The 17,886-nt window shown below is 38.5% G+C and overlaps 2 protein-coding genes across 3 annotated transcripts in view; both read right to left on the reverse strand.

The window, feature by feature from the left end:
* Positions 1 to 470: 470 nt before the first annotated feature.
* On the reverse strand, positions 471 to 8,625 carry LOC306879163 (TAR DNA-binding protein 43-like). Of its 2 annotated transcripts, XR_013784994.1 has the most exons (8): positions 8,364 to 8,625; positions 5,860 to 6,115; positions 5,287 to 5,465; positions 4,936 to 5,076; positions 3,028 to 3,198; positions 2,216 to 2,696; positions 1,590 to 1,708; positions 471 to 859 (listed from the first exon to the last, which is right to left on the reverse strand). XR_013784994.1 is itself a non-coding variant. In XM_079431951.1 (7 exons), exons 2-7 carry the CDS (start codon positions 6,098 to 6,100, stop codon positions 1,650 to 1,652), a joined length of 1,272 nt encoding a protein of 423 aa, XP_079288077.1. In that variant the 5' UTR covers positions 6,101 to 6,115; positions 8,364 to 8,624; the 3' UTR covers positions 945 to 1,649. The 2 variants fall into 2 exon arrangements, 1 of the variants encoding a protein (XP_079288077.1); XM_079431951.1 differs by lacking the exon at positions 471 to 859 and having other exon boundaries at positions 945 to 1,708; positions 8,364 to 8,624.
* Positions 8,626 to 9,524: 899 nt separating this feature from the next.
* The window catches only part of LOC306878631 (receptor-type tyrosine-protein phosphatase gamma-like), an 80,274-nt gene continuing 71,912 nt past the window's right edge, over positions 9,525 to 17,886 (reverse strand). The window contains exons 17-30 of the mRNA XM_079431078.1: positions 17,601 to 17,697; positions 17,303 to 17,385; positions 17,095 to 17,229; positions 15,523 to 15,657; positions 15,280 to 15,440; positions 14,968 to 15,103; positions 13,935 to 14,081; positions 13,726 to 13,819; positions 13,248 to 13,324; positions 12,964 to 13,092; positions 12,391 to 12,537; positions 10,672 to 10,814; positions 10,463 to 10,598; positions 9,525 to 10,304 (exon numbers count right to left, since the gene is read on the reverse strand). Of these exons, the coding sequence (XP_079287204.1) occupies positions 10,158 to 10,304; positions 10,463 to 10,598; positions 10,672 to 10,814; positions 12,391 to 12,537; positions 12,964 to 13,092; positions 13,248 to 13,324; positions 13,726 to 13,819; positions 13,935 to 14,081; positions 14,968 to 15,103; positions 15,280 to 15,440; positions 15,523 to 15,657; positions 17,095 to 17,229; positions 17,303 to 17,385; positions 17,601 to 17,697 (1,767 nt within the window). The 3' untranslated portion in view covers positions 9,525 to 10,157. The remainder of the gene's footprint in view (positions 10,305 to 10,462; positions 10,599 to 10,671; positions 10,815 to 12,390; positions 12,538 to 12,963; positions 13,093 to 13,247; positions 13,325 to 13,725; positions 13,820 to 13,934; positions 14,082 to 14,967; positions 15,104 to 15,279; positions 15,441 to 15,522; positions 15,658 to 17,094; positions 17,230 to 17,302; positions 17,386 to 17,600; positions 17,698 to 17,886) is intronic.

The raw sequence follows: 17,886 nt of genomic DNA on the forward strand, positions 1-17,886 counted from the left end.
AATGCAAATATTAACTTTCTAAATTTGTTAGCAGGATCTTTTTAAAAGTTATCATATAATTACATTATATTTAATATAAAAAAAATCAATATATTAAATATTTGTAAGATACAAGGACATTTTGCTATTTGTTTAAATAATTTTAGATTTTACAGTTCTGTCAAATTAGTGAAAAACATTGTACTCTTGCTATACCTTCACAGTACAACTACATTTAGCAGAAAAGTGAAGAACTGGCTTTAAACAACCAAGAACTGAAGGGGAAGAGGAAGAAGAAAGCTGCCAAGAGGAAGAGTAAAGACATGGAAGCTGAAGAGGAGAATGAGCTTGAAGACTGAATAAGTGTACAAATTCTCACTATTGACATTTGAGTTTTACAGAGTACTTTGTTTTTGCATGTAGTAAAAAAAAAGCTGTGTAAATGTGTGTACATGAATCACATTCGATACTAAACACCAATCATTTTTTTTACTCAAACATGAGTTCATTTGTCTTTTATTGTAATAAGAAATTCTGTAAACATCTCTTTGTTGGGAATATTAAGCTCTATGAAACAATACAGATTTTTAAATCATACATTTTAAAAACATGGACCTGGAAAAAACAAGACTTTAACCTGCATTTTAATCAGATGAGCTGCTTTCTCAAAACTAGATCAAGCCGAATACAGGTTGAAATGTATTGGGTTTTAACGTTTCTGAGAAAAGCGCTCATCCTGAAGCATCTATCAAATTCTGCTAGAGTCTACCGTGTCCATGGCCGTTACCAGAGATGCAGAACCACAGCATCCTCCATCTTCCTCCATCCCCAAACGGACTTCCCGCCTGGGGTTCAGTTGCGGCCAGCCATATTCCAGGCCCTAAATGTGTGAATTCAATTAGTTGTGTGGTATTAGCTCTCAAACATCACGTGATAAACCAGTATGAGAAAAGAGCAATCTATTCAAATTAAGTTTTATTGAAGCACTCCCTTCATTTGACAAGTCATATAAAATGCCTTTGAAAACACTGAGTGACGTTATCTAGAGGGAAACTCCACAGACATCCACAGCACTCAACATACAGGTCCCACTTACACCATCACTCATGCCCCCCCAGTGTCCACTGAAGATGTCATCCACATCAAAGGTCAAGTTACAAGGAAATAAAGCACACACACCATACAGCATTCAGATGGGATAATAGAAGCAAGACAGTATGTATCATCATCATCACAACATTCCATTAACTATATAAGCACATTGTCAGTATACTAAAGGAGAAAAGCAAAATTGGGGATCTAGGGAGACCAAAAAAAAAAAAAAATCCATGAGGTACATGTACTAAATGTCCATCAATTTGGGCTCAATTAAGGGGGAAGCTGGGAAGTATCAGCAGCTCTCATTCACACGCTCACCCACTGCAGTCACATTTCGGCTCGTTCATCGCACTCGCAAGTCTTTTCGTTCGTGCGCTCCACACTTTCTTCGCTCACTCGCAGCCTTCTCACTCTTCGCCATCACCAATCGCACTCAAGGGTTGTTTAAAAAAACGGCACTTTCTGCGCACTTGTTGTCTTAAAAAGTGGATAAAAAAAAAGGAGACACCCACCGTGTCATCGAGCCGTGCGATGAGAGCATATAGACATGGGAGGAAGGTGACATAATGACCTCAGCCACACTGTGCTGCCATAGAGGGCGCTCTTCCCAGGCAAACCCCACAGATGTCAACTGCAGAAGAGATTTTGATGAAGGCTTGTTTTAAAGGGTTTCCATAAAACTGGACTGAAATAAAGCTGAACTTATAACATGTTCAGGTTTCAACCAGATTCTTTCCAATGCAAGTTTTTTTGTCCTACGTAAAGATAAATGTACTTAAAATATGATGCAATTTTCATGCGTTTTCAGATATCCACAGATTGAACAACATGCATTATAAGAATCCAGTTGAAATGCTTCATTTGAATCGATCAAGACAATACAACATTAGGGGGGGAATAAAACAACACCTAAGATGATACATTAACGTAGCACCCTGGTTAACATCTCACTCCAAACACTAACTCAAATCCCATTCAGTGTACAAAATATTCCTTTTTTTTTTTTTTTTTTTTGTCCCCAGACTCCCTTTTCACCCATCCCCACTCCCAAACACACGTGATGATTTAAGTCTCTCAGAAAATACTTACCAAACACGCTAGAAATAACGACACTTCAAACACAAACCGGCTTACATACCCCACCCTGACGACTTGGACTCCATACTAGAGCCAAAGCTGGAGTTAAACCCACTAGCGCTAGAGTTAGAGCCGGAGCCCCAGCCGAGAGCGGCTGAGCTGCTGCCGTAGTTGCTGTTGCCCGAGCTGTATGTTTGGGTCTGGTCCCGAGTGGAACTTGTGCCGCTTGTGCTTGTGCCAGATGTTGTTGACTGACCCTGCTGCGCTAACATTCCCATCATACCCCAACTGCTCTGCAGGGCGGCCTGGGCGGCAGCCATCATGGCTGGGTTGAGGTTGAAATTGCCGAAATTTCCCAAGCTGCTGGAGCTACCCCCCATGGCGCTACGGTTGCCTCCGAAACCCTGACCTCCGAACCCGTTCCCAAAGCGCCCAGCTCGCTCCATCATCTGCCTAGTGTTGTTGTGCTTTGGCTCAGCGTTTGAGATGTGCACGCTGACGCCCTTGATGATCAGATCTTCTCCGCAAAGGGAGGCAGCAACCTGAGAAAACAGAAATTCATAATTATGCATGAACAGCTGATTTTTCCATCCAGAGTAGAATATTAAACAATAAATTCCTGAAAGCTGCAAATGTAAAGGCAAATCCTCGTATCAAAAAAAAAAAAAAGAATTTCACCACAAACAAGATCTTTAATTGAGCATATTCAAAGGCTTTCATATTCATATAGGCTGTATCTTGCATTAAAGCATGCTAATTTTTATTTAATTTTCGTTAAGAAAAGAACTTCCATTGTCAATTTGTAGCAGTTGTTTTTTATTTTTATTTCTGGTTTATCACCTTAAAATCGATGTGAAAACAACAATAGCTTACCTGGTCATCTGCAAAGGTGACGAAAGAGAACGCTCTGAAGGGTTTAGGAATGAAAACATCTGTGACCTCCCCATACTGCATGAAGAACTGACGGAGCTCATCAGCGGTCATGTCCTCCGTGCAACGGCCCACAAACACTTTCCTGCTCCTCATTGGTTCATCTGGGCCTTGCTATTAAATATTCAGACAGATCACTCAGTTTAGCACCCCAAAAAGAGAAAACCTGACATTTCTTTCTTAAATGGCCAACTGATTTAAAGTATCATATACACTACTGATCAAAAGTTTGAAGTCAGTAAGATTTTATTGTTATTCAGCTAGGATGCATTAAACTAATCAAAAAGTAACAAAAACACATTTACAATGTTACAAAACTACATTTTGAAATGATCGTGGTTTCCAAAAGCAATATTGAGCAGCGGAACCGTTGATAAATAAATCACTAAAAATAAGAAATGATCTTGAGCATCGAATCAGCATATTAGATTGATTTCTAATAGGGATGCACCGATACCATTTTTTTAAGATCAGATCCGATTCCAAAAATTCAGAGTATCGGACGATACCGATCCAAGCACTGTTTTTCTTTTTTTTTTCATAATCAATGTAGAATTTCTATACCTCAGGGTGTTGACCTGATCATCACTGTTTTGTGTTAAACACAATCTACTAAATATAGACAACTTCGTTTTAAAGAAAAATAAATGAAAACATATTTAATCAATCTATGACAAAAATACTATTATAAACTAGGTTAGTGGCTAATTCAGAAGCAAAAGTTAATCTAGAAAAATCATGTGCACAATTTTATAACATCTAAACATTTAGTTAAATAACATTATTTAGTGGGGAACAAATAAATGAATAAGTGTAGGACTGAATCTTGTAAAATGTTACACATGGGTCTTTGTATTGTTGTAAAATACATTTATGAAAAACAAGTAAATATATTATTTATATATAAATATATACTATAAAATGATAAGATATTTCTTTTAAATATATAGCACAGTAATGGAGGCAGCAACATATGATAGATAGGACAGAACCAGAAAGGCTATTAATAATCTTTCATTGCGCAAAAGTATTATAATACGAAAGGCCCCAATATAGAGTGGCACAAGACGTGTATGTGCATCTCGTGCACAGAATGATGCGCTTGAAGCAACACGGAGTCACAGCACGCAGCATAGAAAAGTTCAAAGTGAAGAAATATTGATGCATAGTATATTAAATCTGTGCGATAGTTCATTGAGCCTTTTCTTTTAACAGTTTTAAATTTCAGTTACTGTGCTCTTGGAGAGAGTTTCATCGTTTTGACTGTAGTAACCAAATGCGGCACGCAGTTTGAATGCTGAATGGAGGATGACAGACAGCCGCAGTGGAGAGAAGAGTTTACGTGAACTTGATTTAAATATTCATCTCTACCTCACATTAAACTATGTAATGGCTTCAGATCACTTGGAATATAGTGCACGAAAACTTTATGGTGCTTTATAATGTTTTTGTGTCTTTTGTGGGGCTTAACAATAACACAGAATACTATACGCACAATATCGGATTTGGATCAGTCTCATGATCCGCGATACCCGATCCGGGAACCCTAACCCTAACCGATACTGATACTGAGTATTGGATCAGTGCATCCCTAATTTCTAAAGGATCATGTGACACTGAAGACTGGAGAAAAGGCTGCTAACAATTCAGCTTTGCCAATACAAGAAGTTTTTTTTACATTGTAATAATCTCACAATACTACTGTTTGACTGTAATTTTGATCAAACTAATGCAACCTTCGTAGGCATTAGAGACTTCTTTCAAATATATATATATATATATATATATATAAAATCTTACTCACACCAAACTTTTAAATGGTAGTGTAAACCCCCCCCCAAAAACACTGACCTTTGAGTTGGGTAGTTTGCAGTCACACCACCTGCCATCAATCATGTGCCGCTGTGACATCACCTTACCCTGAGACTCCCACTCTGCAAACCTCACAAACCCAAATCCTTTTGAATTTCCCGTCTTCACATCCCGCTTGACCTAATGTAACAGAATCAAGTCAAGAGCTACGTTCATACCAGATCTAATCTGACTTCATGATTGACAGCTGAGCCCAGTTCTATTTTTAAAAGCCACATAAAAAGTTAAAAACATTAGACAGAGACATAAATCATGAATAGCTTTCACCAAAATATGGCAGTACAAAGACAATCACAGTTGGAGTGTTACATTTATGTCAGTATATCTTACCTGCACCATGATGACGTCCCCAAACGTACTGAAGTAGTCTTTCAAGTCTTGTTCTGTAGTTTTCCACGGCAGACCCAGCACAATCAGATCTGAAGTCTTCTGATCTCCTCTCTTGATTTTTGTTGCAGATGAAGCATCGATCTCATCCATCTTCCTCTTATTATCCGGCAGAACCGTTTCTAGAACAGAAAACTTCACTTGTTACAAGTTCACATTCTGCAAAATGTCAATCACCTTTCATGCAACAAAAACAACCCCATTAAATTAAGATGAACTGAATTTTTACAGCTAAAGACAGAAATACAGAAGAACACGTTTCCATCACCCGACTGTGCTGCTCAACTTTGGTTATTATGACATATAACCTCAATGTTAAAGTACAATGTTAGCCACATGCCTAAAATGCATACAAATAATTACCCCTATTCTTGACTCATGTTTCTAGGGGGAGAAGTTAGGGTTAATAATGTTATTTCATATTATAAAACATGCTTTTGTCAGTTATAAGGAACTTTTTCATGTTTATATTCTAAATTGAGTCCGAGGCTTATTCGTAATGACCACATGACCTACCTTTGGGGTAATTGACCACATAGACCAGGTTTCCCCAGCCGTTCTCGGGGGCGTGTAGGATTCCATCCACAAGGCGAACTCCCCTCATGCACTGAGACACCGGGCTCCGGTAACGCAGGCCACAAGCCCCTGGAAACTGAGCGGCCACCGTGGACAGCAGCACCGTTCCGTCGTCCTCCGACGGGATCTCCATCGGCTCCTCGTTCTCCTCCTCCGCGACGCGAATGTACATCTCGGCCATCTCTCCTCAATCGAGCTGTTGGTGAATCAATGGTATAATGAGTGGCACTTCCTTCGTGAAAGGATCAGTGTTTTTGAGCGAATCGATCTCGGTCACTTTGATTCATATATCTGACTGTTTTCCTGTAATCAAAGAAGGAAAGCACCAGGCCCAGACGGTGTGTCACCAGCCTGTCTGAAAATCTGTGCTGACCAGCTGGCCCCCATCTTCACACAGATCTTCAACAGATCACTGGAGCTGTGTGAAGTCTCCCCATGCTTCAAATGCTCCACCATCATCCCTGTCCCAAAGAAACCCAAAATTACTGGATTAATGACTACAGACCTGTGGCCCTAACGTCTGTAGCCATGAAATCATTTGAAAGACTGGTTTTGGCTTATCTGAAGGACATCACTGGTCCCTTACTGGACCCCCTGCAGTTTGCATACAGAGCAAACAGGTCTGTGGATGATGCAGTCAACATGGGACTGCACTTCATCCTGAAGCATCTGGACAGACCAGGGACTTATGTGAGGATCCTGTTTGTGGACTTCAGCTCAGCTTTTAACACCATCACGGAAACCCTCCATCTGTCAGTGGATCACCAGCTTCCTGACAGACAGACAGCAGTTAGTAAAGCTTGGTAAATTCACATCCAGCACTCGTACCATCAGCACTGGAGCTCCTCAGGGCTGCGTACTCTCCCCACTGCTCTTCTCCCTCTACACCAACAACTGCACCTCTAAAGTCCTCTCTGTCAAGCTCCTGAAGTTTGCAGACGACACCACACTGAACGGCCTCATCCAGGATGGTGACGAGTCTGCTTACAGACAGGAGGTTAAGAGCTGGCTGTCTGGTGCAGTCTCAACAACCTGGAGCTTAACACGCTCAAAACTGTGGAGATGATAGTGGACTTCAGGAGAAACCCCCCTGCTCTCCCCCCACTCACCATCATGAACAGCACTGTGACTGCAGTGGATTCATTCAGATTCCTGGGCACCACCATCTCCCAGGACCTGAAGTGTGGGATATTCACATATACTCCATTGTCAGAAAGGCCCAGCAGAGGTTGTACTTTCTTCGCCAGCTGAGGAAGTTCAACCTGCCACAGGACTTACTGAAGCAGTTCTGCTCCGCCATCATTGAATCCATCCTCTGCACTTCAATAACTGTCTGGTTCAGCTCAGCTACCAAATCTGACCTCAGAAGACTACGGAGGGTAGTCCGGACTGCTGAGCGAATCATTGGTACAACCCTCCCCACTCTGAGCAAAAGGGCTGGTAAAATCACTCTGGACCCCTCACATCCAGCACACTCCCTCTTTGAACTGTTACCGTCTGGTCGACGCTACAGAGCTCTGAGCACCAGAATGACCAGACACAGAAACAGTTTCTTCCCTCAGGCAATCCATCTCATGAACACTCAACAATAAATGTGGAACACACAACTATAATACATTATCCATTTACCATACTCTTATTTTATTTTTTAATTTCTAATTTGCACATACTTGACCTGTACATACATAGTTGTCTATATTATATATTGTGTTTTTGCTGCTTTGTACATTGCCTATTTGGATATTTGTATATTATTCTTGTATTTTCTGTGTCCTGTCCTGTTGCTGTCTTTCTGTTGCACTGTAGAGCTTCTGTCACTACAACAAATTCCTTGTATGTGTAAACATACTTGGCCAATAAAGCTCATTCTGATTCTGTTTCTGATCAAACACTGGCAATAGCGAACCAATAGCAATCGAGTGCAGGCTGTGAAGGAGCTGTTTCATTGGTTGGAAGTGCCCAATGACCACGCCCCCTTCAATATAGTGCTGATCTCCTTCCTGAACGAAATATGTTCACAATTCAACTCACTGTTATTGTTAAAATAACGTGTGCGTTGTGGTCATTTGTTTGGAAATGTTTCATACTTGGTAGATGTAGATACGTCGAAACGAATTTTAAAACAACAACAATAGCAGTAGAAGCGGCGTATTTCAGTTTCGTTAAGCGAATAATTTAATGACTTGTCTTCACCATTAAAAAATGTAAAAGTGTCACTGAATGAATCTTTTTAGCGAACCGAATTAAACGATTCGAATCAAACCCCTTCCACTAGTTGTAATGCGAGCTGGCCGTGCGCGCAACTTCAGTACTTAGCGCGTGCAAAAAACTCGAGAATCCTTATTGAATAGTAACAGTACAATACGGTATCAGCAGACCACTAATATGCGGTCTAGATACACATTAATGTATGTGCTATAGTGAAACAATTCAAATAACATTACCAATGAACAACTGCTCGGGTCCAGATATTCCTTTGTTAGCGCCACCAGCAGCAGCGCTCCTCGTTCAGAAAAACGTGACTGCCAGGAATGAATGAGCCACTTAACTCAAGGAAAATGACACACTCAACAGTGTCGGTTTCTATTTAGAATAAAGCGAAATAATGCAATCTCTGTATATAACATTAAGACGATAATATTCCGTTTCGTAGAACTCATGCGACACTATTTTCGTATCAAGATGGCCTTACCTAAGTCATGAAGGAAACACGTCACAAGTGGGCGAGCTCATTTTTACACGTGCACGGGGGGAGAAAAGGGAAAACAAACACTGTTGGTGTGCATTCATGTTTGCTTTTTTGGTGATATGTACACATAAAATGTAATTATATAAATTGTTAGTCCTGAATAATTTAAGTGCAACAAGTCATTTGTGTAACAGAACAGTTTACTGATGAAAGCAGAAGCACCTCTCTCTGTGTAACAGTGGGCTGCTCTCAGAGATATAGTGCGCCTAGTGGCAGATATGAGAATAACATCCATGTTATTTACTCGAGTCTCGAGATGTTCAGTGATGGGGAAAGCAGAAGTTCAAGTACTAAAATAATTTTTGCTTTTCCCGTTCGCTTAATAGAGATATCGTGATATAAGAAAAACATATAATAATGCTAATTTGACTTAATTGTAAAACACTCGTTTTAAAAGGCCAACAGTATATTTAAACACAAAATATATGATGGGGACATTAAAATGTATTGCATTGCTGGAATCTGACATACCTTTAATTTGTTTTTATTGGTGATGTCTTTAAAAAAAAAAAATCATGAAAGAGTTGTAATATACATTCTATCTGGTTAATATACATAGCCAAAATAAATAAATAGCTAAATGTTGATCCTGATTGTTCAGTCGTTTCATTGACTAGACGTGATAATTTTAGATTTAAGAGGTTGTTTAACCTTTTCAGTTAAGTATTTTTACTTCAGTATATGAATTCTCAGTTTTCTGTCCAAATATGTTTGGTGATGTTTTACCCAGAACAGTCACCATTCCAAGAAAAAAATAAAATAGAATCAACTTTCCAAGTAAATGCCTGTTATTAAAAAGTACTCAAAGTGGTAATTGAAAACATAACTCAATTAAAGTAAACAAGACACATTTTTTGATCAATATCTTTATATATTACAAAACAATAGAAATGCTACTGATAACAATATATGTTCACAGTTGCTGTTATGATACCACACTGAAATAATGTATATAAGTTAGACATAAAATGGCATATCTTAATAAATAAAAAAAGAACATTAATCTAACAAGTCACAATGCTTGACGGTTAAAAGTCGCATCATTATGAGCATTAGGTTGGAATTTTTCTGTGTACAGTTTTCATGGGTATGAGGCTGATGTGTGTGTGTTAATGTGCTGTCGCTGATCACCCTCACAAGTCTGCAGACTTTATCGGCAACAATAAAGTGATACTCAGAAACGTATTCAACAATTATCAATAATCAGCTAGGCATCAAGTAGTAACACTGCCAGTGTAGTGCAAAGTGTGTGTGTGTGTGTGTGTGTGTGTGTGTGTGTCTGTGTGCGTGTGTTTTGGAGAGCAGGTTGTGGCGCTCAGCAGGATAACAAAAAGCAGCAAAAATAAATATCAAAAGAATTTATTTTTTATCAGTATATAAAAGCTCTTTTTTGTTGTTGTTTTTTTTTCATTTCACCAAGAGTCTGGGGAAAAAAGGCCTCATGGAAAGTTCAAGGAACCACTTTGTTCCATCGCATTTTCCGGAAACTTCACACCAAGGACTCCATGCTCTCAGCCTGGTTGGATTCTTCTGTTACCACTATCCCACCAATTTTGTCCATGTAGTTGAAGCCAAGTCTGAAGTCTTTACTGCTGACAAGGCTGAGCATAGCCTTGTAAAGGTAGTGATAGTGCTCCTAAAAGAGGTAGAGAGAAAAAAAAGGAAATAAACACAATGAAGGAAAAGAACATTTTGGAACTCTAACCGTACTGTGTCAAACTTCTACACAAAACCCCAATGACCTCTCTTTAATTTAATTCATCATCAAGCAGACTTGTATTATGAGGAACTTACAATTTCAGTGAAGACGCCAGGTCTCATGAGGTTAATCATTTTGGCGACCTGATAGACATCCACAGCACTCTCGTTCTCCAGTTGTTGCGAAAGTGTGGTCAAAGCACAGAACATCCCAGCTGAGACGGCTCCAAACCTGAAACACACAATCCATGAGGCTCTCTCTTCCTCTGGTTACATGCACTTCTACTCATGGTTCATGCACTCACTCATCATGCACGATGGTGGGACCATCCCTTGACATGGTCTCTTCTTTGATGATGTTGATAAGCTCAAATGTGCTGCTGATGGATGCATCAGGATCTGGCCAGTTTGGACACTGGAAATGTCGGACTTCTAGAACATAGTCGTCCTGCACAGCAAAGATAAACAGTTATCCTAAAAAGCTGCATCACTGTGTGGTATGGCGCTTGCAACGCATCCTGCCGCAAGTCACTTCAGCGCATAGTGAGAGCAGCTGAGAAGATCGTTGGTGTCCCTCTCCCCTCCCTCCAGGACATTTACAGCACCCGTCTCACCCGCAAAGCCCTCCGCATTGCAGGTGATCCCACCCACCCGACACACAGCTTCTTCAGTCTGCTGCCATCAGGGAGGAGACTGCGGAGTCTCCAGGCGAGGACCAGCAGACTGAAGGACAGCTTCATACATCAGGCTGTCAGGAAGCTGAACTCCCTCCCGTCCTTGCCCCCCTTCCCCTCTTTTACCCCATGCAACACTGAACTCTGACACTATGGGCCCCCCCCTCACCAACTTAAAAACTGTGACCAGCACCTGTCCCTTGTGCAACATTGGACTGATCACTACCTCATCCAGCATTGACTGCAAACTAGCTCTTCGGATAGTCTGATATAAGGACTATTTTCCCTACTGACAAGCTCTTCTTGCACTACACATATATCTGCACAGTTTTGTTTTATTTAACTGGTTTGCACTATCTATTCTACCATGCGCCTTATGCCACTTTATCTATTTCTTTATGTTTCTACAATGTCCTCATTTGTATAGCTGTATAGTTGTATGTACATATGTTTAAACTGTATTATCTGTATTTGAACGTGTTTAATGTTAACTGTATGCACCAAGGGTCTGAGAGTAACGCAATTTCAATTCTCTGTATACGCGCCGTACATGTGGAAGAATTGACAATAAAGCAGACTTGACTTGACTTGACTTGATCCAACCAACAAGTGCAGCTAAAACGGGAAGTAAAATGGGTTGGTTGCTTTCAATTTTAATGGTGAAGCAGAAACTTCCATCCATCCATCCATCCCTCCCTCCCTCCCTCCCTCCCTTCTTTCATGTTTTTGAAAGAATTTTCTTAATCTCGCTAAGATTACATTTATTTAATCTAAATGCAGTTAAAAATAGTAATACTGTGAAATTTTGAAATTCAAAATTACAGTTTTCTATTTTAATATATTAAAATGTCATTTATTCCTGTGATGACAAAGCTGAATTTTCAGCATCATTACCCCAGTCTTCAGTGTCACATGATCTTCAGAAATCATTCTAACATGTTGAATTGGTGCTCAAGAAATATTTCTTATTATTACTAACGTTGAAAACATTCAACATAAAAAAAAAAAAACTTTCATAACCTTATAAATGTATTTTCTGATTTAATGGATCCTTGCACTATATATTATATACTTACATATTTTTTAGGTTATTTACTTTCCTGGTTAATAATACTATGATTGAATTGATAAGAAAATTAAGAAATAAATCAACAAAAATCAAAAAGAAAAACTACAAAAAAAGTAAAAAAAGGACACAAATATAAGAATTTATGTATTTATTTATAAGATTTAATCACTTTACTTTGAATGTTACATATGTGCATCAGTTGTTAAAGTCAACATTAAACTTAATCTAACTTCATGTGAATTTTCAATTGAAGTGTGATGTTTGTGTGGTGACTGAGGTACCTGTGTGGCTTCTAGGATGAAGTCATGGATGACGAGCTGTTCCTCATTAGACAAACAGAGTCTGTCAGTATTAATGAGGGTGACAGTGAAGGCCACGCAGTTCATGGGCTCCTCTCTGCTGGGCCAGTACACAAATTCATCCTCAGTCTATAAAAACAAGAGAAGGGCATATCATATCATATCATATCATATCATATCATATCATATACAGATTTAACTCATTTATAAATGTTGAGCATGTTTCCACATTTAATATTTACAAATTTACAAGCAAATAAAAGTGATTTTATAATAAATGTTAAACAAATTAAAATTTCCTTATAATTTGCCTTTAATAAAGGGTGCTTCTTTAGATTTTATTTTTATTATTTTAAGTTAACTTGGTATTATATAATGTAATAATTCAATTGAACTCAAAAGTATAAGTGCCATGATAACCTGCTGGTATGAAACAATTGAGAACGCATTAACACAAGCTGCAGAACATTTATAAAAAGAACATAAGTTACATAACGCAGTATGAATCCACTTAAAAACTCATGTTCATAAGTAGTTTTTCAACGCTGTACTCACGAAGCTGAGGTTGTCTGGCAACATCACAATAACTTGAGCATTATGATCCCAGATCATCCTCCAGAAGTCTGTGGTTGTGTGGGGCAGAGGATGCTGGGTATTGATGAACTCGTTGCTCCTGTAATAGCCCTGTGAGTGGATAAACATTGAGTTTATTCTACAAGAAAACGAGACGAGCAGATAGGGAGCAGGAATGCAAGTAACAAAAATAATTAATGTTCCATGCATTATTAAATATGATCAAAAATAATGTATAATGTTCCAGTAAAGTCTTGTTGCTATACCATAATGTAGGAGGCATTGATGTAGTCTGTTCCTTTTACTCCTGGGAGGGGAGCTAGTGCCACCCGAGCCCGCTCCGCTGAGGGGCAAAACATCAATGATAAACAACTCACTGTAACAGTCACAGCAAACCAAACCTTGTGCTCTTTCATTCATTAAGTCATTGTGTTTTAAAATACTATTGTTTGCTATTCTTTGTCATCTTCATTTAAAAAAAAAAGTTATCTTCCAGAAGTAGTCAATAATACGCACAGTAATATACAATCATATGAAGACTATAGTCATATCAGAAGCATATCTATTTTATACTACATAATGCAGCAATGCATAATGCAATCTATCTATCTATATAATAATAAAAAAAAAATTGCACTACCACACTGTGCTACACTAAATACTGAGAATATAGCAAAATCCATATAGGCAACAAAGCAGGATTGTTGATTTTGATATATGGGTTTGGAAGGTTTAGCGACTCACTTGGCAAGACCGACGAGGTGCGGTTCTTCTCTTTGTTGCAGTCTTTCTGGGCACTGAAACACTCAGTGAGGTGAGAATTGCATTGCATTAACAACTGGAGGAACAATAACAAGAGCGTCCACAAGGAGGAGCAGGTTAGTGGCCTAACTGAGAAAACGAACATCTCAATACAATTGCATAGAGCCACAACACAGTCATCAAGTTCAGACCTTAAACTGTTTGTCCATGCGTGTTTGTCCCGTGGGGCTCGGGGTGAGAATGCTGTTGACATAACTATGGAGTTGCCAAGCAGGCACCTCGGTGTCTTTGCTAAGCACAGCTTCCATTACTGCATCATGGATAAAGATAAACTGCTCCTGTAGGTCACACATACACAGTCATTAAAATAAACAATGTTGCATTAGGTATGTGTGAGTTATGTTCAGAATGGCATACTGCAATTCAACTAATTATTTCAGTATGCAGAGTGCGAATAGTATGCAAATATTCTATATGCTTGTTAAACCAAAATGACCTTCTACATTTGCCAAAATGTGCAGTATGCAATCAGAAAACATTGCATACTGTATCCTACAATGCAATGCACTTGTATTGACCTTACATTTCCACTATAATGAAATTAAAGCAATTTGACTGGACTGCCAAAAGTAAATCAATCTTACACAAAATGGGATTTAACAAAAGCAAAATAGCCATTAACTGGAAGCTACATATGCAACAGTGTTATTTTAGTATTATTAGTAAAATTAATAAATTAGAATTAAAACCTGAATGATTAGTATCATTAGTTATTTTTAGCATGATGAAATGAGCTGTTATTTTTATATTTTCAGCTTTAATCTTAATTTTAATGTTTATTCATTTTGTTATGTGCTTTGAACTTTAATCAGCCAAAGCAGCATTTCTAATTTGGATTTAATTTGTTTTTCATCTAATATTTATATTTCATTTTTTATTTAATTTAGAAACATTTATGTTTAATAGTTTTAGCTTTACTTCTAGTTAACAAAAGTAACTCTCACATGCAACATGCAAAACAATGAGGTCATGTGACAAAATGCAGTGCTACACAGTTCCATGTAAAATTTTAACAAAGAGTCTCTGGAGTATATACTATAAACAGCACAGTATGCAGTAAGCAGTACACTAATATTACCTCAAGAAACAGCAACAGCCAGAGATTTTTCAGTGTGCGTTTTGAGTATGTGAAAATATAGTGTATTAAATCAAACAGGTAATAACCTCGGTCTGGACCAAGTAGTTACGCTGAGCTCGGATGTGTTTGAGGTATCCCAGGATGTTGACAGTGCCTTTGTCCTTTATCTGCTGCAGCATGCTGTCTATGACTATGTATGTGCCTGTTCTGCCCACTCCAGCACTGCAGGACACAGAGAAAGAGATGGTTTGATAAAAACGACATCTCATTTTGCTCACACTTTCAACCACTGAATATTATGTAGGGATGGGAAAGCTTGCACAGTTGGAAAGTACGACACTGGAACTGACGTTTCACACGCTAGTGGGCGGAGCTTATATTTCCATAACAGTCAGTACCTGCAGTGAACTAGAACGGGGCCTGTGCCCGGCGTGCGTGCCGCTGAAGATCGAGAGATGAATTTGAGGACTGGTAGCGCATACTCGGGTACACCCATGTCTGGCCACTGCGTGTAATGGTACTGGACAACAAGCCGTTCATTATGCCTTCCCTTCTGACCCTGAGAAAGACAAACCAGAGGTCAAAATGCAGTGTCTAATACTTCATTGCTCTATAAACACGGTACAAATGCTCAAACGCACCTTTTTCAGTTTGGTGTTGCGTATGATGAAATGGCGGAGAGTGTAGTAAGCATAAACTTTAGTACTCTTCAGAATTACCATTATGTTCCCATAAACCTCACTGTTCTCTGATGGCCAATACTGATCACATTTCCTCTGTAAAAACAACAAAAGCACCTTCTGTTTTGCTTTTTAAAGCATCAGCGTCTACATTAACAGATTAACATTAACATTCAACCAAAAATGAAGATTTACTCACCCTCAGGGCATCCAAGATGTAGATGTATTTATTTCTGCATTGAAACAGATTTGTAGAAATTTATCATTACATGACTTGCTCACCAATGGATCCTCTGCAGTGAATGGGTGCCGTCAGAATTAGAGTCCAAAAAGCTGATAAAACATCACAATAATCCACAAGTAATGACTCCAGTCCAACACTTAACACAATGTGACGTGAAAAACTGCTTGTTTGCAAGAAACAAATCCAACATTAAGACATTTTAACTTTAAACTGCCACTTCTGGCCAAAATTTGAATCTATAATCCATAATAACACTTCCTCCAGTGAAAAAGTCAATCTCCTGTTGTGCTCTCACATCAAAATCCACCAACATATGTGACCCTGGACCACAAAACCAGTCATAAGTGTCAATTTTTTTTAAATTGAGGTTCATGCATCTTCTGAAATCTGAATAAATAAGCTTTCCATTGATGTATTGTTTGTTATGATAGGACAATATTTGGCCGAGATGCAACTATTTGAAAATCTGGAATCTGAGCGTGCAAAAAAAATAAAAATACGGAGAAAATCGCCTTTAAAGTAGTACAAATGAAGTTCTTAGCCATGCATATTACTAATCAAAAATTACATTTTAATATATTTATGGTAGGAAATTTACAAAATATCTTCATGGAACATGATCTTTACTTAATATCCTAATGATTTTTGGCATAAAAGAAAAATGGATAATTTTGACCCCTACAATGTATTTTTGGCTATTGCTACAAATATTTCCCAGCAACTTAAGACTGGTTTTGTGCTCCAGGGTTTTGGACTGTTTTCACTTTTAAACAGTGCTTAATCTGTACATATTTCTCTCCTGATTCAGACAACCTTTTCACTGGCGAAAGAAATATGGATAGAAGAGGACCTATTTTTGCAGAAAGTAATGGTTTGAAGTTAAAGACATCTTAATGATGGATTATTACAAACACACAGCTTTTCACTCCACAAGATGGACTAGTAGTCCTGTTGATTACTTGTGGACTTTGTGATGGTTTTATCAGCTGTTTGGACTTCCATTCTGACGGCACCCATTCACTGCAGAGGATCCACTTGGAGAGCAAGTGATATAATGCTAAACATTTCTTGAAAGTCCTGCTGAAGGAACAAACTCATCTACATATTGGATGGCCTGAGGGTGAGTAAATTTTCAGCAATTTAGATTTTTGGGTGAACTATTCCTTTAAATTCTTACCCTCCACCATAGCTCTCAAATAGTTTTTTTATGCTAATGCATGTTAAATAAACTTTGTGTAAGCAAGGTGTAACTTTGTGTAAAACAGATGAAGTGGTTATTACTCACTCACCCTGCCTTTCTCCACCAAGTTGGTGATCATGACAATCACAGTGGTGTTCTGCTCCCAAATCATTCTCCAAAAGTCTTCAAACGTGGACTTGAGAGGGCCCTGAGCGGCTATATAAGCCCTGTGTCTTTTATAACCCTGAGAGGGAGAATATTAAATGATAAAACAAACATTAAAGCAACAAGCATGCACTTAGTAATAAAATACCTACGTCTACATAGTTGGCGTTGATGTAATCACTGTGCTTGGAGTCTTTCCCAGACAGTTGCTGCAACTTCACTCTGCTGTGATCATCTGGATATTAAAAAGCAATAAATGATGTATCATTCGAATCAGATTTGAGATACGTAAGCTATTTAGAAATACTAGCAGTGCATGCAAGAGTGAGAAATGGATATTAATATCTTTTATCTTCATTGTGCATGCACTGCTAGCACTTCATCACAGATGAATTCACAGTATGTTTAAGAAGGTAAATGTTCATGCTTGGCAAATAATAATCAACTCACAGGCAACAATGTTGATGTATCTATTTTTGTGCTTGTTGTCTGGGTGATTTGAATGTTCTGCTGTAATCTTCATTTCAGATGTACAGTGTTGAACCTCCTGCAGGGAAAGTATGATTTCAAATTATTAGTTGCAGGTATTGTAATTCACAGACTACACACTATGTTGAAAATAGCATACTACTATGCTACACTTCTTATTTCTGCAGTACAGAGCATGTATATCATATACAATATGCATCATTTCTGTGTGCATGGACTATATAGATGTAAAGTGCAGTAAACATCA

This window comes from Barbus barbus (genome assembly GCF_936440315.1).
Source record: "Barbus barbus genome assembly, chromosome: 13".
Lineage (NCBI taxonomy): Eukaryota > Metazoa > Chordata > Actinopteri > Cypriniformes > Cyprinidae > Barbus > Barbus barbus.